This window comes from Gymnoscopelus braueri (genome assembly GCF_963280865.1).
Source record: "Gymnoscopelus braueri genome assembly, chromosome: 10".
Classification (NCBI taxonomy): Eukaryota; Metazoa; Chordata; class Actinopteri; order Myctophiformes; family Myctophidae; genus Gymnoscopelus; species Gymnoscopelus braueri.
The window spans coordinates 56,299,662-56,323,782 of record NC_137611.1 but is presented as its reverse complement, the minus strand read 5'-3'; the positions used below and the strand labels follow the sequence as shown (position 1 = coordinate 56,323,782).

The 24,121-nt window shown below is 43.2% G+C and overlaps 1 protein-coding gene across 1 annotated transcript in view; it reads right to left on the bottom strand.

Annotated features, from left to right (window-relative positions):
- LOC308094149 (uncharacterized protein) overlaps positions 1-22,325 on the bottom strand; it is a 34,675-nt gene extending 12,350 nt beyond the window's left edge. Inside the window, exons 1-2 of the mRNA XM_080440633.1 lie at positions 21,998-22,325; positions 4,020-4,127 (exon numbers count right to left, since the gene is read on the bottom strand). Of these exons, the coding sequence (XP_080296759.1) occupies positions 4,020-4,127; positions 21,998-22,295 (406 nt within the window). The 5' untranslated portion in view covers positions 22,296-22,325. The remainder of the gene's footprint in view (positions 1-4,019; positions 4,128-21,997) is intronic.
- Positions 22,326-24,121: the final 1,796 nt, after the last annotated feature.

Genomic DNA, 24,121 nt, shown 5'->3' with positions numbered 1-24,121 from the left:
CACTAGCATCCCATTTTGAGGAGGACTTAAGCCAAAAATAGCAGATCTACAAGCTCATGAGCTTGTAGATCTGCTTTTGGCAAAGAGGTATATAGGTGTATAGGGGGGAAAAGAGAAGATCAAGTTTATACAATATAGAGGGGGTCCCTGCTTCATCTCTCTCTCAGCTAGGGGGTCCTTCCTTGGCCTGAAAATGTTGAAGACCCCTGCTCTAGTCTAGTCTAGTATCTTGCCTTTCAATGATATCAAAGGCAAAATATTACCTTATGTCACTGTTTTGGCTTGTTTTAACCTCTGGGACTTATGTTACACTACTCTCTGTTGCTCAGTGGACTTTATTAAACTTTTGGACGTCTGTAGGCACATTAATTAAACCATGCGCAGTGGTGTGGATGGATATCATGATCACATCGTCTTTTTGAGTTGTTGTTGGAAGCTGCTTACAGCATTAAGGACTTTTCAGATGGCGCCTAGTAATTTATTTGGAACAAAAAGCCACCCTGCAGCAGTGGCAGACGCAGGATCTCTTTATGAGTAAGGCCAGGCAAATACGTGATAGGCCCCCAGCCCCCCCCCACCCCCCCGCCGGGGGGTGGGGGGTAGGGTCGCCGCAGATAGACAGCTGGAGAGTTGAATAACCTCTTCAAATAACCAGAAATTACCGAAGTATGTAGGCGACCTACATATTTATGTTTTAGCTTAGACATAGGTAGCCTACAATAGTTGGTAGATGATTGGTAAATTATTAACCATGACAACGACTCAAAGACTTTTATTTTGTACTTTCTTGAACCACAAGCATATCACTGCGCCAGTAAGATAATGTACATGAGAGAGAAAAGGGAAAGGGAAAGGGCACGGTGGCACAGTCGGTAGTGCTGTCGCCTCACAGCTAGAAGGTCCTGGGTTCGATTCCCGCAGGGGACGCTGTGGGCGCTGGGGCACGTTCTCTCCTCACCGTCATCAGTGCCCATACCCTTAGGTGGGGTTGGCGAAAGGGCCATTCTGTGTGGAGTTTGCATGTTCTCCCCGTGTCTCCTAGGGTAGGTACCCTCACAAAAACATGCAGTAATCCTGGTCACTATACTGCCTCCCCCTGGCCAGCCGGGGCGCCTGATGGAGGGGAAGGGAACTGGTTGGAATAACGTGTTCCTTCCACGCGCTACGTCCAACCAGGGAAACTCTCCCCTGTCAGGTGACAAGAAGGTCAGTTGGCTCTCATGCATTGAAGGAGGCATGAGCTCGGCCCTGGCCTCCCTAGGTTGGCAGAGGGAAGGTAGTGCCCAGGATTACATAGACAATTGGCACTGGGTGTAAAAAATAGGTTTACAAAATCGTGGGATAAAAAAAAATGAGAGAGAAAAGGGGGGGAAAACACTTGATACACAAAAACAAAGCTGGCAATGTATTGCTAATATCCAGGGATGCTTTGGCTACAGAGTGCAAAGGCAGGGACGAGCCAGACGCCTCCTGGGCCGCGGGGAGGGGACAGGGAGGTACGACGAAGAGATCCAGGAAGAGGGGGCCCGCGCCGCCACCCGAGACGGAGCCTCGCGCTGGGCATCGCGACAGCCAAGCTCCATAGGTACGTTCTGGAGCGAGTTGGCGTCTCGCCCGGGAGACTTTTTCAAAGGAGGGAGGCAGGCACGAGCCAGACGCCTCCTGGGCTAGGGGCAGGTGACAGGGAGGTACGACGCGGAGATTCAGGACAAGGGGGCCCCTCGCGGCGCCGCCACTGCCCCGGGACCATGCCCCGGTTTCGGGCATGGTCCATAGCTATCCTGGAGAGGCCTTGCTATCCCTGAGAGCTTCGCGGGAGCTCTGGACTCAAATCCTGGCTTTTTCCGAAACCTCCAGGATTTGGGGCCTCTCGCCGCCCCCCCCAGGAAGGCGCCTCTTCCTGGGCATGGCCCTAGCTATCCTGTGGCACCAGTGGCCACTTTCCCCCCACGCGAAATTTCACGCAGGGGAGAGGCCAGAGCCCCAGGCCTCACGGGGCCTGCAAACACAGTGCGATTTTCACATTTTTCCCGGGTTTTTCGGCCGTAGTTTGCCTAGGCAGCCACCCAGGGACCCGGGGGGGGAACCGACGCGTGCGCACCCCCGGCCCGGATCCAACGAGCCCTCCGCCGGCGCCGGGCGACCCACGGAATGGGAGGTACCGCCCGTTCTAGCCCGAAAAAGAGCAGATCGACAAGCCGAAAAAAGTTGAGATTTTCGGCTGGGGGTCCTCCAGGGGGTCCCCGGGGACCTCTGGAGCCCATGCAGACACTTAAAAACATTTCCGATTTTTTTTTTGAGAACCATGATTTTGGGCCTCGCTTTTTAAGTCCAGGGCTCAAGGGAGCCCTGGACTTAAAAACATTTTTGATTTTTGTTTTGAGAACCAGGATTTTGGGCCTCGCTGAACCCATCGCTACCCCAGGAAGGTGCCTCTTCCTGGGCATGGTCCCTACCTATGAGATGGCACCAGTCGGCCTTCCAGGCACCTGCAAGAAAATTCCTTGAGGCAGGAAGGCAGGGGCCCACCTCCTCAAGGGAGCCCTGGACTTAGAAACATTTTAATTTTTTTTTTGAGAACCAGGATTTTGGGCCTCGCTGAACCCATCGCTACCCCAGGAAGGTGCCTCTTCCTGGCATGGTCCCTACCTTAAGGGACGGTACAACTTACCTAAGTTGTCTTTTCAACAACTTACGCAAAGAGAGACAGGGGGGGTGATCTTTCTTTAGAACTGGCTAAAATAAAAGGGATGTTTATAGGCAGCTTTTGCAATGCTGTTGTCTGTCACTGAAAGTGAAAGTAACTTCAACTGCATGGACCGTATGAGAAGCCTGGTGACGCACTTACTGCCTTTAAACTCTCAGTGATTGACCGACTGACAGTCACGGCATTGACTAGGCTATAACTGCGCGCAGCATTATGGAATATATAATATATTCCATAATATATATATTCGATATATGTATCCTTATATTTCAAAGGTAATCAGCACCATCTGTAGGCTGTCACTGAGTCGACTCGCACGATTTGATCAGCTGTTGCTGCGCAGCATGCAGTATCAATTTGACCGGCATAAAATCGGAATTTATGACAGTGACCGACCGAGCACCGATCCAGCTGGTTTGGCCTAAAACCGGCTTTTTTAATCCGCGGCCGATTAATCGGTGCATCTCTAGTTATAATGGGAGCGGACGGGAGGTAGGTTTTTTGGCACGGATCCACATCCGTCCTTTCCTTTTTTCAAGCTCTGTGAATCATTCCAAAGTTGCGTTAGAGCGCCCCATGTGGAAAAATAAATAAATAAATCTCCTCACCCCCACCCCCTGTGTTCCTGTTGAGCAGCCTTGAAATGAATGGACAGGGATTTTACTTTGTTCCTCCACTTCATATAGCTTAATTAAATTAACTCATCAAAGGCAAGATTTTTTTGTGTGTAATTGAGGTCATAACCCCTCCCCCCCCCAAAAAGAAAGAAAATGTATTCAATTTCTTCAACTCCATCAATTATTTCTCCCCTTCAATGATACCAATTGTTATTGCATTTTATGGGGTTATCGTTGATTAGTCACCTTTACAACAAGGTATAACTTGTAAGGACCGTGCAATCGTGGAATGAGCACCACTGCTAAACGTGTGGGTAGCGCACAAGTTCTACCTTGTTGTAAAGGTGACAAATCAACGATAACGAACTTTTTTCGGAGGAGTTTATTATATATGCAATAATTATCACTCCTCTCCGTTTCTCCCATATTCATGTATTGTGTATACACAATTATTATAAACCCCTCTCCATGTTCATGTATTCAACCCAACCCAGTTACTATTCATTTTGATGACTATTTTAAGCTGTTATAGTTGCATTTTGAGCGTGTACGTCGTAGCATGTAAGTTAATTCTATTCAGGCCTTTTATCTAGATAACCATACAGCATGTTTGTGTGAAAATGGTAACTTATGGAATGTTGATAAGATGATAGCCCCACAACCGAACAGAAAAAAGGACAAAGCATGAAACTTACCGATGTCCAGTTGGTTTCCATTGTTTGCAGGTTCCTGATTAAGAGGAACAGTCCTGGCTGCTGCTGAAGAAACCATCTTCACCTGCAGGCTGGACTCCACACACTGGTCTGGAATGAAGGAAGTACAATAAGGACTGTGATGTGAGATGAATAAGGACTTTAATAATAAGTTAGTTGATGCAAAATGAATAAGGACGTTAATAATGACTTTGATGTGACATGAGTCACATAATAAGGTTGTAGATGAAGGTTGAATGTAAAACAGAGGGAACAAACTCATTCATGAAGGTGAGTATTATATTGAGAGATGATCTTAAATATTAAAGTGCACTTTATAGAGTGTGTCCAAACAATTACAGCATTAGCCTAATTCTATCATCTGAATTTATTCTTTAGTAGGCCTCAGTTGAAATGTGGGAGTATAGGCCTACATGCGTTTGGAAATGTGTTTGGTTATTAACCCCGACGTTGCCTCTACTTATGAATAATAACTATAGAGGCCTACTTAGTTATAATACTATACTAATTACAATACAAAATATTAAGCTATAGACTGTGCAAAATCGATAGTCATGCAAGTTCAATGCACTGCAAAAAGTGGGACTGGGCTGGATTAATATTTAGTAAATAAATATTAGTAAACTACACATAATAAAAAGGACATGTGCAGTTTGTAATTAAATTGAGCTGAACTATTAATGTACTGTATTTTACTCAATTGTCTTTGAATAAAATCAGCTGTGAATTACTTAGTAGAATTTAATTGTATGTTTCAGTAATTTAAAATATGCAAAAACAATGTAAGCTTTACTCATATGGGAGTAGCTGATTTCATACCATTTTAATTATTTATTAATTGCATTTTACACAATTTAGTTTGATAAAATCAGCTCTCAACTACTGAGTAGAATTTAATTGTATTTGTCACTAAAGTCATAGATGCAGAAAATTGGTAGATTTTACTCATTGGGGTGGCTTATATTTTAATCAGTGACCTAATCAGTTGAACCACATGCAGCTTGAGCATTTTGACCTGTTTGGTGTGCAGCAGTTCATTTCTTTCTGTGGGACTGAACAGAAAGGGACATTTTTGCAAAGCAAGGTAAGATATTTTTATTAATTATAACTAAGTTGCTGTAGCAGCTGAACATTGTTTTGTGTTACTGCAAGTTCAGCTGTGAAACATGACTGTTTGTGCTTAAAGCTGTGTTGCCTTTTATAACTAAATTCATAGCAAACATTTTCCAGCCTGTCTGCTCAATGTCACTATTCGATGTGACTTTATGTACAACAGTTAACATAATAGGCTGATGCCTTTTTAAAATGGGTATACCTGTTAATCTAGGCTAATCTTAATTTTATAGGACTCAGCTGTGATTCCACCCCTCCTCAACTTAACAAACCAACCTGAGGATAGGGAACAAACATTCTTGTTCTTACAGAAGTGAGTAATTAGGAGTTACTATAGGATGACCAGCAAACTTAACAGGAGATTCTTTTTTTGCAGTATGGTATTGTTGAGGTGGTCATTTGACACTGATCCTATCAGACATTAGATGCAAGTTTATTTGTATTCTTACTAATTATATGGCAGGGGAGAATTGATTGATTGATTGACATTTTTATTAGGCAAAAGAATGTAAAACAACAGTTACATTTATAATACTTTTGTCTAAAAGGTCCGACCAAAAAAGTCCTTGCGGACTTGTTTCCATTGGGGTCCTTGAATTAATTTCATAGACATATATAGTAGCAACCAAACTGTTCAAATCAACATAAGAAACTGAGAAAAAAAAATACCACTATGTACAAAAAAAGCATCATGAAAAATAAAATGAAAGTATATACAAAAAAAGGGGGGAGGGGGGTCATCTGTCTACTGGGAAACTGGTACTACCTCCTCTTATGGCCTCCAGAAAGATGAGTTTTTAGGGCTGTTTTGAATGAGCCCAACGAACTGCATTTTTTGAGGGATGGGGTTAGGCTATTCCATACCTCGGTGGCCGTGGTGTAGAAGGAGAATTTGCCCATGTTTGTTTTATGGGTGGGTGGTACCAAATTGTTGTTTACGCTCCCTCTAGTTTCGTGACTGTGGGTGTCACTAACTTTTTGGAGGTATTTTGACAGATAAGCGGGTATAGGGGGCATTTCGGGCAAATCTGCATTTACAATTTTGAATATCAGTCCCATTTTTTGTTGTTTAACCCTGTCTTCCACCCTGAGCCAGCCTAGGCTGGCAAAGTGAGTGGGACAGAGGTGGGTCATGGGCCCCAGTCCGAGAAGTAGTCGAATCAGTTTGTTTTGGGAGGTTTGAAGCTTAGTCTTCAGTGACACTGAGGTGTTGGAGTACCAAGAGAAGCAAGCATAGTCAAAAAGGGGCTGAATCAGGGCCCCTGAGAGGGTCCTGAGGGCCTGAGGGTTGACAAAAGAGGAAACTCTGCCCATATATCTGGTTCTCTGGTTTACTCCTTTGACCACCTTTGTTGCCATGCTTTCACCTGTCAGGTATTTGTCAAGAATACATCCCAAATAGGTAATCTCTTCTTTGCTAGTGATGGTTGAGTCATCGACTTTGACCTTGAAGTCATTTACCTTCATTTTACTGAGGGAATGTTTGGTCCCAAAGAGAATGGATTCAGTTTTCCCAAGGTGGAGTGACAGTTTGTTATCGGTAAGCCAGGTACAGATTTTGGAAAGTTCGGAGCTGAGAGCTTCCTCAACTTGCATCTTGTCCTCAACCGAGATCAGGAGTGCAGAGTCATCAGCGAACAGGAACAGTTTGCAGTTACAGGCAGCATTCATGTCGTTAATGTATAGTAGGAACACTAACGGCCCTAGAATGCTGCCTTGAGGAACCCCGCAGCTCACTGGGAGGGATGAGGACATGGTTCCGTTGATGTCAACCACTTGCTCTCTTCCCTCCAAGTAAGATCTCATCCAATTTAGTGATGTGCAATCAAAACCAATCGCACTCAGCTTATCAAGTAGAATTGAGTGGTTTACAGTGTCAAACGCCTTTTGGAGGTCCAGCATGACCATGCCGCAGTATTTGCCCGAGTCTACCTCACGTTTGATGTAGTCGGTCAAATACAGTAGGCATGAGTGGGATGTTCTGAAGCCCGATTGGAATTCAAACAACAGTTTATGCTCGCCGAGGTAGCTGTTGATTTGTTCTTGGATTGATCGCTCTATAACCTTTGAGATGGAACAAAGGATGGAAACAGGCCTATAGTTGCCAGGATCTAGTTTGCTTCCTTTTTTATATAGAGGGATTACTCTTGCCAACTTGAATTCTTGTGGGACGTGACACTGACTGATGGATAAGTTTGTAACGTGGGCTACCATGGGAGCAATGGAGACCGCTGCGTCTCTGAGGAATCTGGTGGGGATGTTGTCAAGGCCGGTGGCCTTGTTTGGCTGTAGGGCGAGGAGCTTGTTTTGCACATCATCAATCATTACAGGTTTGAATGAGAAGGAATCTTTTTTAGCCCCTAGTTTCTCATAGTGAGCTTGAATGTGGTCTGGGCCATACAGACCTGAATGCTGGGGGAGTTTGTTTACCAACTGGGTTGCAACTGTGGTGAAGAAACTGTTAAAACAGTCCGCTACCAATTGCTTGTCGGTAATGAGCGAGCCACTTGAGATAATGCAAATGTTTGTTGATTTTGTCTGAATTTTTCCGTTGCAGCCTAATTGTTTTAGTGCCTCTCACAGTTTTTGTGGGTGGCTTTTGTTTGCCTCTATGTTCTCATTTAAGAAATTCTTTTTGGCATTTCTGATCAAATTAGTAACTACATTGCATAGTTTTCTGCATTTTTCAAGTAGCTGCTCACTTTTGTTTTTCCTGAACTCGGAGTAGCTTTTGTTCCTGAGTTTGATGGCATTCAAAATGTCACCCTTCATCCAAGGTTCTGTGCTTGCTTTGACCCTCACCACCTTTGTGGGTGCGATGTTATCAAGTACACACAAAAAAGCTTTTTTGAAACAGGACCAGGACTCCTCCACAGAGGTGCAATTTAGGACATGGGACCAGTCCATTTTTTCAAGAGCTGTTGTTAGAAGATCACTTGAGTAGTGTTTCATAGACCTGCAGCTAATCGTCCTGTGACAATAAGCTCCAGGTCTGTGAATCTTCTGAGTGCAGAAAATGATATTGTGATCACTTAAGCTGCACTCAATCACCCCACTCTTTGAAATTCTGGACTGGTCCGTCGTCAACACTAGGTCTATGATTGATTGAGAAGCAATGCCCACCCTTGTAAAATGCTTTATCAGCTGGGTAAAGCTGTGCAGGTCACAGAACTTTCTGAGGGACTTAAAGATGGCTGAGTCTTTCTTAAGAACACAGGTGTTAAAGTCCCCAATAAGTACCGTCTCAGAGTTTCCTAAACTCGCCACATGTTCCTCAATCAATTCATAAAAAGCATTTTGATCTGTGGGTCTGTAGATGGCGCCAATTATCAGTGGTTTTGCATGTGGGTATAAAATCTTAACCCAGACCGATTCAGTGGGGTTGTTATCCATGTCTGGGATCACATCGTAAATAATGTCTGATCTCACATAGATGCAAACCCCACCCCCAGAGAGATTTCTGTCTTTTCCGATGACATTGTAGCCCTTTATTTCAATCTCAAAGTCTTTGATGGAATTATCCAGCTTAGTTTCTGAGAATGAAATAATGTCTACTTTGCCATTACCAAACAAGGATCTCAGTTCAGACATTTTGTTTGAGTTTTTAAGACTGTTAACATTCAAGTGAACAATGTGAGTACCTCTCGTTGAAAAGATGGCTTCCATGTCCTCAGTTGAATAGTAACCATTGTCCCTTTCAGCCTCTGGGATGTCGGTGGGAGGGGGAGGAGGTGTGGGTGGGGGAGGGGGGGACTTTGTGATGTCCACGGGGGAGGTGTGGAGGTGATTTGAGGCAGTATGTCCTTCCTTAGACCTGCCTTGGGGGAGGGGTGGTGGAGGTGGGGGAGGGGTGAAGTGTAGAAACCCTTGTGTCGACCTCGGCCAAATTCCCCCAGGCGATGGACTTTTTGGGAAAATGGGAAACTCAGGGAGAAAATAATCTCTGTTTCCACGCCGATCCCACAGAGGAAAACCTTGTAGTTGACCTCCAGTGCCCGTTGGAAAAACAGGGAAAATAACTCAGTTTCCCAGCATTCCTCTCGGTGGGACACTTTGTTGTTGTCCTGATATCGACTGGTGGTGGTGGTGGAGGAGGAGGAGGGGGGGGTGGGGGAGGGGTGAAGCTGTTGTCCCGCGTCGACGACATGCGGTGGTGCCAGGAGATAGGAAAAACTGTGGAAAAATCACCGTATCCCTGTGCTTCCCTCTGAGAGAAACCCTGCGGTTGTCTCGAATCCATGTGGCGCATGAGGAAATCCTCTCGTGACGATGTTTGTGGGGAAGCCCTTGTGACGTCATCGGCCAGATTCCCTCTGGCGGTGGTGGTCTGTTTGAGAACGTGGGTCTTGGAACCAACCCAGACGTTAACCGGGACAAATAATCCATTCTTGTTTCTCCAGAACTCTGCTGGGGTTCGTACTTATCAGGTGAGGTGGTCCGTTGCCAAACAAAGTTATTTGTCTGCATGTTGTGGACCGGGCTTTGTCGAACGCTGCCGTCGCGTGTGAAATCAGCTGGGATGTTGATTTGGCCATTGAAGTTGTGAACATAGCGAGTCTCCGTGCACTTCACGGTCGGTGGGCCGGGATTAGGGTGTACATTTCCCGATAACAATAGACTCAAACAAATGATCAATCTTACTGTTAGGCCGTCAAGCTGGCTTGGGGTTCTTCTCCGTGTTTGTACCGATTTACGCCCGTCGAAAACTTTAAAAAGTAAGGTCGCCGCGTCTTGTGGTATATCTCCGTTTGCACTCACTCTCCGTTGAAGCTGCACATTGTGGGATTCGATGAAGATTAATCCTTGCAATATAGCAGCGTAGCACAATACCAGGTAGTTGCTGGCTGGGATTATCCTCTTTAGGCGAAGATGTTGTTTTCGCCGCCGAAGAATAGAGCGTGGGGTGTAATGCAGGAGGCGAAGAAGGAATGCGACTGTCCGCGTCGAGAGCCATCACACAAAACAGGATAAGTTCATCACTTTGTCCTTAAACATACATAAATATTGAAATATGCCAGCATACTATGTCTGGCTTTAGTGACATGGATTGACACAAACATACAGTGAAGGAAGTAGATCAGCCAGGGAAACAACATTTTCCCTTATGAATCAATGCACAGCTGAATAATTCTGGGTAACTGGGTAGCTTAACACTGTGGTGTTCCCACCCCCTAAAATGTTCTTTGGCTCATAAGCTCCCCCCAAACATTTCCCAATACTGTCACCTTTTTCACCACTGTCCTGTTTTTATGCCTGAATTTAAAGGAAATGAAGAGAGGCATGAATATCATACTGCTTCACACTTTACAAAGATGTGCTGCTGTAAGATGAGTGTATTTTGTGTCCACGTGCTTTTAATTGTGTCTCTGTATATGGTCTTAAGTCTGCTTTATATTTAGTGGCACGGCTGTGTTGCACACCGAAATTTGCAGATCTAAAAGCTCACAACGAGTCGAGGATTCAACGTGTTAGCTTGTAGATCGGCTTTCTTTGGCGTGGAACACCACTGTACGGCGAAGCATAAATCAGGCTTAAGTCACTTTAGTTACTTCACTATGTTTGTAACCTGTTATGTGTATATAATATTAATTGATTACATTGAATTAAAGCTCATCTAAATATCTTTCCAGGTGCAGGACAGGTTCCAGGTTAAGCTGACATATCAAGAGGTATGTATCATTTACCATTTTATTTTATTAACATTTTGGAATAAAATAGCCAATTGAATAAACATTGAACACACTTCTAGTTACCGTGTACGGTAGATTACTTACACAGGGAATTAAGACGCAAACTTCCCTTATAAGGGCTAAGACAAAGTCAACAGCCCTCAAGCAATCCCTCAAACCTACCCCGCAATCCCTCCTGAACAGTCACTGTTAACCAAGCACCATTTGGAACACTACCCTGCATTGATCGAATATGTGCCATTGGTTGGTGTATGGACAATGCCCTTTGGAGCTAAAAACAGCTTTTTTAAGCAAGTGAGGTACACAAAGAATTAAAAAAAATGTGTTGTCAACCCTTGCACACAAGACACCAGATGATGATGACATACCACGTGCATACAGTTGTTGGAAAACAAGCATTGTGTGTGTCACAAAAACATCTGTAATGCCTTTAGATGTGCTGCATTCAGACATACATGAAGCTTTAAGAGAAACATCATCACTCATGTCTACTGTACCTTTAGCTAACTCTGTCACCTACTATGCAACAAAGTACACTGTTGGAATGATCTTGTCTTATGGCTCTACTGGTGGACTACCTGACTTTGCTGAGATTATTTAGATTGCCATTTTGGACAACTGTACATTTTATTGTAAAGAAAGTCATATTTTTTAACGGGAGAACACTGGGGAAATGTCTCTTTTAGAGCAACAGAAACTTGGTGATGTGTACCCCTTGGCTGCATACAGTGTGAGAGGGAAACGCTTGGTTATACTCAAACGTTACATCTGTTGTTAATTTTAGGTAATTGAAACAAATGTGAACTTTTACACGTGTTTGTTTGTTTTTACATGGGTGAAAAACAGCCTACAGTACATAGGATTTTAGTGGTCAAATATGAATATACATAATTATATTTCCTTTATAAATATTGCTAAATGTTATGTTTTAATTACCATTAACAATCTGTTTCAGTTATTTAAATGTTTTTAACTATTCTTGTGGCACAATCCAGGCTTTATTGTACTATTTACTGTATGTTTGGTCTCATCTATATCCTTTTGTCTATTTACATTATTTTCAGGCTGGCAGAGATGGAGGCAAAACTCAGAGTAATCATTGACCAAGAGAGGATTGAGAAGTTGGTTCTTCCCTCAGGAATTCCACCCACTGTGGAGGAGTTGCAGACTGTCGTGATGGACACTTTTGAACTTTCTTCTGATTTCAAGATTATGTACTTGGACTCAGAGTTTGATAGGTACTTTAGTCTTTAGTCAAGTAACCAGATTAAACACCTGGACACCATCAAGCTGGAGTACCAGGCCCCAGTAGTTCTGAACTTGTTTCTACTTGATGAAAGTTTTAACAGTTTGTTAAGTCAACAGTCAACTGACTGTGACTCTGCATCGTATGCGGAGTCCAGTGCATCGTATGCAGGGTCCAGTGCATCATATGCAGGGACCAGTGCATCGTGTACACAGTCCAGTGCATCGTGTACACAGTCCAGTGCATCGTGTACACAGTCCAGTGCATCGTGTACAGAGTCCAGTTGTTACGAGTGTGAGTATGCAGTAGAGTTGTGTGTGTGGTTTTATGTATGTGTGGGATTGTGTGTGAGTTGAGTGTTCACTTCCAGGTGCTGACCATCACCTGATTACTGGTGGAGAAGACTATTTAAGATATGTGGGCTCTGGCAGCACTTGCAGTAGTGTTGTCCACCCACTGACACTCTTGGTGTTCTTTGTATTTAAGTTACTGTGTTTTGAGTCCTTAAGTGCAAGCACTGGGCCACGGAAGCCAGCTTTTTGTATTAAGTCATATTTTGTTAGATTAAATTAGAGTAGAGAATAAGTAGGATTTTATTGTAACTTTATTTTGTGTTTGTCAGATTAGTGTTTAAAACTCAAAGCTTGGTTTAGGACTATTATGTTTATTTCCCTGAGTTGCTCCGTGTGTCCTATGCTTTGGCTAAAGTGTTGTTAAGTATGTCAATTCATGTAAATATCTTATGTTATTAATAAAAAATGGGTTTCACTCCCAGTTTTTCACTCCCAATTTATGTTGCATCCCTTTTCCTCTAGACTATAAGGACTGCATATCTTCAAATGCAGGGTCATCTGCTGCAACAACTGATGCACAGAAGTCCAGCAGCCTGCCGAACCAAAATGCCAGTGAACGAAGTGAGTTATGGCCAAACAAATTCCCCATTCCCCAGTTTTCCTATGAAACAGAGATGTGGCTTGAAAGAGGCAATGCGGAATTCAAAAAGACTGGAAAACCTCTGCCTTTCTCAAAGATCAAGGGAAACATACTTGAGAAGCTGGCTGTAACAATGTTTGAATATGCAGCCAATCCAACAAAACAACAGAGGATTGAAGTTGCCATAGCACTTATCACGAAACATCCATGTCTCAAGGAGCCTACTACCTTCGGGGGTTACCTTGGGTGGGAAGGATACCTCCGCACCAAGATGTCAAATTATCGGACCAAACTCAGAGGCTACAGTGTTCCTGAGGTGATGTGTAATACACTGAAACAGAAGGCCCCTGGGGACCAGAAGCCTGCAAAGAGTATAAAAAAGCCACGGAAGGCAGAAGTGAACTTCCTCCCTCCATACCCGGCAGGAGAGGATGAAGAAAGTCTAGAAAAAGAACGGATTCAGTTGCTTAGTGAAGTAAGGAAAAGGGACAATAAGAAATTGATAAAAGAAAAAATAACAAAGACATTCGCCCATAGAAGAAATGAAATCATCAACCAGTCACCCAGCATGGAGGACCTCAAAGCCAGATGGCCCGCTCTATTTGAAGCACCTCATGTGAGTTACAAGTGCTTCTAATTAGAAATATTACACCTAGATTGTGAAAAATACATGATTATACAGTTATAAAAATAATCATTTTATAAAAAATCATTAAGTAAATGTGAGAACACACACACTGTACAGTCAGATCATTTAGGTGGAAGTTAAACTATCATCATAAATGGAGGTCATAAAATGGTATATGGTATGTTTAGGTGGCTTCTTGCTTTTAAAAATGTAAGAGAAATATGTACGGTAGGTCTACACTTGAAATATTTGATGCTTTAAAGATGGTTCCATTATGTGTCTTTCAGATCAAGGATGAGTTTCAGAGGATAACAATGGTGCACCTTGAATCAACATTCATGTCAAAGCTCGACGACTACACTCCTGGTCTAATGAAACTCTTCAACACCAAGGGTGGAGCCATGGGGTTGAAGTTACAGGCCATACTACTCAAGGTATTGTCAAACTACTGGAATGTATTACTTTAAAAATAAACTGTATGTGCTTGTTGCTTAAAAGAATAGCTCAACATTTTGAGTAAAGTGTTTTGCTTCATCTCTGAGTGCTAGCTTTTCAGTTTGATACCACTGTATGTACTTTAAAGATGAATCTACAACCAGCATCATACAGTAGCTTTTCATATAAACTGGAAACAGGGAAACGCCTAGTCTGGCTCTGTCCAAAGATAACTAAAGGTGCAAAGGGGTTCCACCGCACCTCAAGCCAAATTCAGGCTGGTCTGGTGCATCTCAGGAGTGGGACAGGTATGTGTAGAAGAAGGAAGGCACTGGAGCAAACTCTGACAATTAGAGCCTTTTAAAAAATAATAGGGTGCAGGCAAATTACGTGACAACTTTTCAATGTCAATACTGTACATCATCAGGTCCAGTGCCTTCCTTCTTCATAACAAAAGGTGCCTATACCAGCACATCTAAAGCTCACTGGTTAACATATGCATGTTTTGTTTGTTTAATCCATACAGTAAACAAGGTGTAGTGGTTTTATGTGAGCTCATGTGCTATACATATAACTTTATTTGGTGGGACCAATGACCTCCTGATGTGACAGCTGGTGTCCTAGAAACCTCAGTAATGACGGGAAGTATTTCATTAGACACAGCACATGAAGGATTTTGGTAGGGGTTTGTTATTAAGCCTGTTATGTTAAAATGTGCAGCTTGAACAACTGCATCAGTGTTTACTACAAGTTTAGATCGGTGGATGATTTTTGCATTAGGAACTTGAATGTTTGTTTATTTTTGTCATTTTAGTCTCCAAGCGATCCTGACATCAATACGACCAGAGAGGTCATCATTCGCTGCTTGATGGTGTATCTTGGAGAAGAAACCGAACAACTTTTTAAAGAGTATGATGTAAGTTGAAGTGCATGTTAAAATATATAGCAGGTAACTTCTCTCTGTCATCTCTTCTACCTGGTATATCTTAGGAAGGTCCAATCATAACATAGTCAATTGATTTATCCCTGTAATTCTTGAAAAACTGGAGTTTTTAAGTTCTGTTCAGTCATAAACACATACAAGTAATTGTTGTCCTTTGTGTAAGTGAAGGTTTTGTACTACTGCTGATCATTTTAAATCTATAATTTAACCCTACAATTGTCAGCTGAGAGTTCCTCCAAGCTATCCTGAAAGCATCTGAGAGACATTTTTGTGGCAACATTAAGGATCAATGTTGATCCAGTTGCTGTGGATGATTCAAGCTTCAGGAATGAGTGCCATATAGAGACTGGTTGACAGTTGAACAGCCTGTGATGGTGAGAGTAAGATATTCATCGATACACAGGTGGCAGGAAAACAAATTATGTAGGCCTATGTATTATTTCTCTTAACTAAATATTTTGACTGTTCATCTCTGGTGTCACTGAATTGTTGAACTGATGTGATTCTTTTTAACACATGAACACTAGCGAGAAGCACAAGAAAACTGTGTTTTTTCCCCTGTTTCTACCATCTCCTGGCACCACCGCTTGGCGTCGACGCTGGACAACAGCTTCACCCCTCCACCACCCCCACCCCCCCTCCTCCTCCACCACCACCACCAGTCGATACCAGGACAACCGCATAGTATCCCACCGAGAGGAGAGTTCCTTTCCCTGTTTTCCAAGCGGTCACTGGACATCTACATGGTTTTCCCCTGTGGGATCGGCGTGGAAACAGAGAGTTTCCCATTTTCCCAAACAGTCCTTTGCCTGGGGGAATTTGGCCGAGGTCGACACAAGGGTTTCCCCACATCACCCCTCCCCCACATCCACCACCCCCACACCCCCTCCCCCACGGCAGGTCTAAGGAAGGATATGCGGCCTCAAATCACCTCCACACCCCCCCGCGGACATCACAAAGTCCCCCCCTCCCCCACCCACACCTCCGACCCCCCCCACCGACCCCCCCCACCGACCCCCCAGAGCCTGTAAGGGACAATGGTTACTACTCAACTGAAGACATGGATGCCCTCTTTTCAACTAGAGGTACTCACATTGTTCACTTGAATGTTAACAGTCTTAAAAACTCTGAAAAAATGTCTGAGCTGAGATCCATGTTTGGAAGTGGCAAGGTAGACATTATTTCATTCTCAGAAACTAATTTGGATAATTCCATCAAAGACTTGAAATAAAGGGCTACAATGTCATCAGAAAAGACAGAAATCTCTCTGGGGGTGGGGTTTGCATCCATGTGAGATCAGACATTATTTACGATGTGATCCCAGATATGGATAACAACCCCACTGAATCGGTCTGGGTCAAAATTGTATACCCACATGCAAAACCACTGATAATTGGCGCCATCTACAGACCCCCAGATCAAAATGCTTTTTATGACTTGATTGAGGATCATGTGGCGGGTTTAGGAAACTCTGAGACGGTACTAATTGGTGACTTTAACACCTGTGTTCTGAAGAAAGACTCAGCTACCTTTAAGTCCCTCAGAAAGTTCTGTGACCTGCACAGCTTTACCCAGCTGATAAAGCATTTTACAAGGGTAGGCATTGCTTCTCAATCAATCATAGACCTAGTGTTGACAACGGACCAATCCAGAATTTCCAAGAGTGGGGTGATTGAGTGTAGCTTAAGTGATCACAATATCATTTTCTGCACTCGGAAGATTCACGGACCTGGAGCTTATTGTCACAGGACAATCAGCTGCAGGTCTATGAAACACTACTCAAGTGATCTTCTAACAACAGCTCTTGAAAAAATGGACTGGTCCCATGTCCTAAATTGCACCTCTGTGGAGGAGTCCTGGTCCTGTTTCAAAAAAGCTTTTTTGTGTGTACTTGATAACATCGCACCCACAAAGGTGGTGAGGGTCAAAGCTAGCACAGAACCTTGGATGAAGGGTGACATTTTGAATGCCATCAAACTCAGGAACAAAAGCTACTCAGAGTTCAGGAAAAACAAAAGTGAGCAGCTACTTGAAAAGTGCAGAAATCTACGAAATGTAGTTACTAAATTGATCAGAAATGCCAAAAAAAAAATCTTAAATGAGAACATAGAGGCAAACAAAAGCCACCCACAAAAACTGTGGGAGGCACTAAAACAATTAGGCTGCAACGGAAAAATTCAGACAAAATCTACAAACATTTGCATTATTTCAAGTGGCTCGCTCACTACCGACAAGCAATTGGTAGCGGACTGTTTTAACAGTTTCTTCACCACAGTTGCAACCCAGTTGGTAAGCAAACTCCCTCAGCATTCAGGTCTGTATGGCCCCGAACACATTCAAGCTCACTATGAGAAACTAGGGGCTAAAAAATATTCCTTCTTTTTCAAACCTGTATTGACTGATGATGTGCAAAACAAACTCCTCGCCCTACAGCCAAACAAGGCCACCGGCCTTGACAACATCCCCACCAGATTCCTCAGAGACGCAGCGGTCTCCATTGCTCCCATAGTAGCCCACATCACAAACTTATCCATCAGTCAGTGTCACGTCCCACAAGAATTCAAGTTGGCAAGAGTAATCCCTCTATTTAAAAAAGGAAGCAAACTAGATCCTGGCAACTATAGGCCTGTTTCCATCCTTTGTTCCATCTCAAAGGTTATAGAGCGATCAATCCAAGAACAAATCAACAGCTACCTAAGCGAGCGTAAACTGTTGTTTGAATTCCAATCGGGCTTCAGAACATCCCACTCCACTGACACATGCCTACTATATTATCAAACGTGAGGTAGACTCGGGCAAATACTGTGGCATGGTCATGCTGGACCTCCAAAAGGCGTTTGACACTGTAAACCACGCAATACTACTTGATAAGCTGAGGGCGATTGGTTTTGATTGCACATCACTAAATTGGATGAGATCTTACTTGGAGGGTAGAGAACAAGTGGTTGACATCAACGGAACCATGTCCTCATCCCTCCCGGTGAGCTGCGGGGTTCCTTAATGCAGCATTCTAGGGCCGTTACTGTTCCTTCTATACATTAACGACATGAATGCTGCCTGTAACTGCAAACTGTTCCTGTTCGCTGATGACTCGGCACTCCTGATCTCGGGTGAGGACAAGTTGCAAGTTGAGGAAGCTCTCAGCTCTGAACTCTCAAAAATCCGTACCTGGCTTACCGATAACAAACTGTCTCTACACCTTGGGAAAACTGAATCCATCCTATTTGGGACCAAACATTCCCTCAGTAAAATGAAGGTAAATGACTTCAAGGTCAAAGTCGATGACACAATCATCACTAGCAAAGAAGAGATTACCTATTTGGGATGTATTCTTGACAAATACCTGACAGGTGAAAGCATGGCAACAAAGGTGGTCAAAGGAGTAAACCAGAGAACCAGATTTATGGGTAGAGTTTCCTCTTTTGTCAACCCTCAGGCCCTCAGGACCCTCTCAGGGGCCCTGATTCAGCCCCTTTTTGACTATGCTAGCTCCTCTTGGTACTCCAACACCTCAGTGTCACTGAAGACTAAGCTTCAAACCTCCCAAAACAAACTGATCCGACTACTTCTCGGACTGGGGCCCATGACCCACCTCTCTCCCACTCACTTTGCCAGCCTAGGCTGGCTCAGGGTGGAAGACAGGGTTAAACAACTAAAAATGGGTCTGGTCTTCAAAATTGTAAATGCAGATTTGCCCGAAATGCCCCCTATACCTGCATATCTGTATAAATACCTCGAAAAAGTTAGTGACACCCACAGCCACGAAACTAGAGGGAGCGTAAACAACGATCTGGTACCACTCACCCATAAAACAAACATGGGCAAATAAAAAAATTATCTGTATTTTCATGTTGATTTTTGAACTGTTTGGTTGCTACTATATATGTCTATGAAATTAATTCAAGGACCCCAACGGAAACAAGTCCGCAAGGACTTTTTTGGCCGGACCTTTTAGACAAAAGCATTATAAATGTAACTGTGTTGTTTTACATTCTTTTGCCTAATAAAAATTTCAATCAATCAATCAAAACAATCAATCCCTATTCTGGGCATGGTCATATAGGCAAACATTCGTCAAAAGTAGCAGATCTACAAGCTTGCAACGCGTTGTGGATTGACTATTTTTGCAGAAAAGATTTTGTGTAAGGGGGAAAAAAGTTGGGGAGGAAGTATAGACCCCTGAGGAACCCTGGTCAACAAAGTATATAGGGTTTGAGTGGTTAACTTACATGGCATGAAATTATGCTTTTGCACGTTATAAAAAAAGATGCATTATATAAAACGGCAATCAAAGCCCCATGATTTCTTGTCCAAAGGGTTAGCAGCATTTTGGGAGATGTTCAATTAGGACCTTCCCCTCTTTGACTGTCTGATATGTTCTTACAATTTCAGCATGCTGATGAAGACAAAGTGACACAAGAGCTTGCTCTTCAAAAGATGGCCATCTACAGCATCAGAGGCCATACATCCAAGGGTCCAAACGACATTGGGATCGTGGTAGATGGCGTCAAAGTTGTGAGTGATCTGGGCAACTTTCTAAGGGCTTGCTCCATGCTCCTTGGATTGGCATATGTGGTGAAGTTGGCATATCCCAAGGAACTCAAGTACACTTTGAAAGTCTTCCAGAAAGTCCTGCTGGAGCTTGATTGCTTAAAGCTGTCCTCAAAGGTGCACAACCTTAAAAAAAAAAACTACTGGCTTAAGAAGGGGTCAGTCCTATGTTCCCTCCTGGGGTTTGGGTTAGGGGTTAAGGTTGATGAATCATAGGGCTCAGGGAACATACATGCTCCCTTTAAGGAAAGGGGCCCTTTAAAGTGCAAGAAATTGCTTAAATGACAGTCAAAACTGTCACATGGTGACTTAAATTACTTGGTTTTCTGGAGGTGGTGGTTCTAAGTAATCTAATTAACCATACTCACTTGGGGGTTGTGGCATCATATATTTTTGTTGTGAAGCACATGAGTGTTTTTTTTTTTTTTTACATGCCCATTTTGGTATAATCTAGCATAACCAGACCTGTCCCATTCGAGGTAAGAAGTCTGAGGAAATTCTATTTATTTTACTTAAATTATTTTATTTATGTATGTATTATTTTGTGTTTTGTTGAACATTTATATGCCTCTTTAACAGGTCCACTTTTATATAATCTTGCATATGTAATCTGTCCCTTCAAACTTCTTGAAAATTTTGTTCAAACAACGGATGTCTTTTTTTTTTGGAAAGCTTGATAGCTGAGTTTTTGTAAACAATATTTCTGGGGAGAGTTTGTTATTGTTCGTCGTTACTTTATTGAGTAATTGTAATTTGCCCAAAGTATTGATATAATTGTTGACTGAAATGTCATGGTTTTCTGCAGGTGGTATTTATAAGAAATCAAAATAACCATACTCACTTGGGGGTAGTGGCATCATATTATCTTTTGATTTAATATTGGCACAGGCAGCTGTTCTCGCACCTTGTGAATCGCATGAGTGTTTTTTTTGTTTTTTTTATGTAACATGCCCATTTTGGAATTAATCTAGCATAACCAGACCTATCCCATCCGAGTTATAGTTCACCCCCAAAATTACTTTTTTTTCCTATCGATTAGTCACCCTATGGAGACTAAAAATATATAGAGACTTGAAATATACATTTCAAGTCTCCATGGGGGTGACTGATCGATAGAAGAGAATATTTTTGGGGGGGTGAACTATCCCATAAGAAGTCTGAGTAAAATCAATTTATTTTACTTTAATTCATATTTTATTTATTTTAGTTTTTTGTTGACTATTTCTATGCCTCTTTAACAGGTCCACTTTGTCCAGTCCTAACCTTAGCAAGGCAGAGAGTTTCACGATCAAAGTGGGTGATGATGTCATCAAAAGAAAGGATGAAATTACCTACCTGGGCTCCATCTTGGAGGCAAACCTCTCTGGTAACAAAAACGCCGAAAAAGTGATCAAAAATGTCAACCAAACAACACGCTATTTGTGGAGGATTGATCGTCTAGTCAGTAAGAATACTCTGAAGATTCTTGCAGGGGCCCTCATTCAAGGTCATTATGATTATGCATGCACTTCATGGTATCACAACACCTCCAAGGCCTTAAAAACAAGGCTCCAAACATCCCAAAACAAACTTGTAAGGCTACTTCTTGGCCTCAATCACAAAACCCATCTAACCCCTGCTCATTTTGATAGGATTGGATGGCTTAGGGTTGAGGACAGAGTACAGCAACTTGCTATGGGCCTGGTCTTCAAGATACACCACAACATTGGGATCCCCTGTATTTGTCAAAATACTTCCAAAATGTTAATGAAGTCCATGATCATAACACCAGAGGCAGCTCCACAAATCATGTTCAACCCAGATTTGGCTCAACTAAGGGAATGAACTCGTTCTCATGCTATTCATCAAAAATGTGGAATGCCCTACCAAAAGGAGTAAAGGAGTGTAAAACCCTACTCACTTTCAAAACTGCCCTAAAGATACACCTTCAGGAGGCTGCAATTCGAAAATGGCCCCTGTCTAAGTCTTAACCTACCCCCCCCTACCCCCCCCCCCCTCCTTCATTTTCCTCTTTTGTATATATATTATTATTTTTTTCTCTCTTCATACCAGTAACATGAAAGCTGATTGAATGACATTCTGTATAGTAGTGTGTATATCTGTCTGCCTCTTACATCATGATTTGTGTGCATGGGGTTCTCATCTTAAACAAGCTTAGTGCTTATATGAGAGTTCCAGTTTAGCAGACCTTGTATTGTGAATTTGTACTTCCATGTACTGTTATGTACTATTCTCATGTCTTACTAAATAAACTACATCAAACACACACACACACACACACACACACACACACACACACACACACACACACACACACACACACACACACACACACACACACACACACACACACACACACACACACACACAGAGTGTAGCTTATAGCTTTATGCTCAGCTGTAAGTGCATGTGTTTACCAACCTGCAGTGTTAGGATGGATGTCCAGCAGTTTGTTTCGTCTTTCCAGCAGAGTTTCTAATGTCTCCATCTCTCTCTGGAAGAGATTAAACATGAACTCTGCAGCCGCACTGAGGCGCTCCAACACAAACACTCTGACATTAAGCTTCACACAACAAACATCAACACCACGCTGTTTCTCCAAAACACACAATATCTCCTCTCCTACCGATGTCATGTGTTCATTTATCGACAGCCGTACAGACTCTGTTTGACACATTTTACCTCCTTTATGAGACATTTTACCTCCTTTATGAGACATTTTACCTCCTTTATGAGATTTGTTTTTCACCGCAACCCTTGTTGTTTCGCAACGCGACGGAAAATGCACGCTCTTACTTCCGGTTCCGGGTGAACGTGTTTCACGCATGCGCATCAAATGATCCCTAGGCACTGTTCACTTAAAGCCTTTTGCCACCTGGTGGTGGAGGTGTGTAACTGTCACAGATTGATAGACAGACAGACAGACAGACAGACAGACAGACAGACAGACAGACAGACAGAGAGAGAGAGAGGTAGGGGGAGAGAGAGAGAGAGAGAGAGAGAGAGAGAGAGAGAGAGAGAGAGAGAGAGAGAGAGAGAGAGAGAGAGAGAGAGAGAGAGAGAGAGAGAGAGAGAGAGAGAGAGAGAGAGAGAGAGAGAGAGAGAGAGAGAGAGGTAGGTAGGTAGGTAGGTAGGTAGGTAGGTAGGTAGGTAGGTAGGTAGGTAGGTAGGTAGGTAGGTAGGTAGGTAGGTAGGTAGGTAGGTAGGTAGGTAGGTAGGTAGGAAGGAAGGAAGGAAGGAAGGAAGGAAGGACATGATAAGACTAGATAAAGAGACACATGGACAAACACACACACACAGGGGCGGTCATAGCTGAGTGCTTAGTGAGCCCGCCTAGGGAGCCAGAGGCCCTGGTTGCCCCAGGTACGATTCCAGGCCAGGCCAGCAAATGTGTCGATGAAATGAAATTTGTCCCTGAGCAAGACTCTAATTGCTCACAGGCCCTCATTGGAAACAAGACCGTAAGGACTTTCATGAACAGACCTGTTAAAGGAATTATCCTATCCTCACACACACACATGTGGTATCATGATACACATTTATGGACTTAAAGAGCCCAATTTGAACATCCACAGAGACAAGGACTTATAAGTTTGGATACTGAGTGGTCTGCAGCGCACATTTCAGAGTGGTTGCCCTAACACTAGATGTCCAGTACAAAGGATGCTTCCTAGAGGGCATCTGACCTTAGCTGACCTCTAGGATCTTGGGGTGTTGTTCTTCTGCACAATGGACACATACACACCTAGCTCCGTGCACATCCAACACACACAAAGACAATGTATGCAAGTACATAGTCACACATGTGAAGTCTGCATATAAATACTGTGAGGACAAAGAAACCGTCCCTTCTTCTTGCTCTCTGTTCTGTTCCGGCCACACTATGTAGCAGCAAGGTTGACTCCTGTGCTCTGTACTCTGTTTTTGGCGAATAAATCGACTTGGGGAACATTACTGGTCTGGACCTTTCTACTTCCTTTCAACTATTTTGTCACGCTTGTGCAAAATACACCACACACACACACACACACACACACACACACACACACACACACACACACACACACACACACACACACACACACACACACACACACACACACACACACACACACACACATACAGTGGAGTCAGTGCTGCTGTATGGAGCTGAGACATGGATCCTCACAGTGGAGTCAGTACTGCTGTATGAGGCTGAGACATGGACCCTCACAGCACGACAGGAAAGGGCCCTGGATGGAGTCTACACACAAGCATGCTACGAATGTCACTAGGTGTCATATGGATGGACGCAGGCAGGCAGGCAGGCAGGCAGGCAGGCAGGCAGGCAGGTAGTAATTACACTTATCTAGGATTATTATTTACCTTTTTTAATTGAAGTTAAAGGAAGGAGGATGTGATGATATGTGCTCATCAGTCCAGTAGGTGGCAGTGTTAGTCAGCCTTTTATTCCAGAGAGTGGTTTAAGTGATAGAAGCTTCTAGATCATGTGACAACAAACTGTCTGTCTGTCTGTCTGTCTGTCTGTCTGTCTGTCTGTCTGTC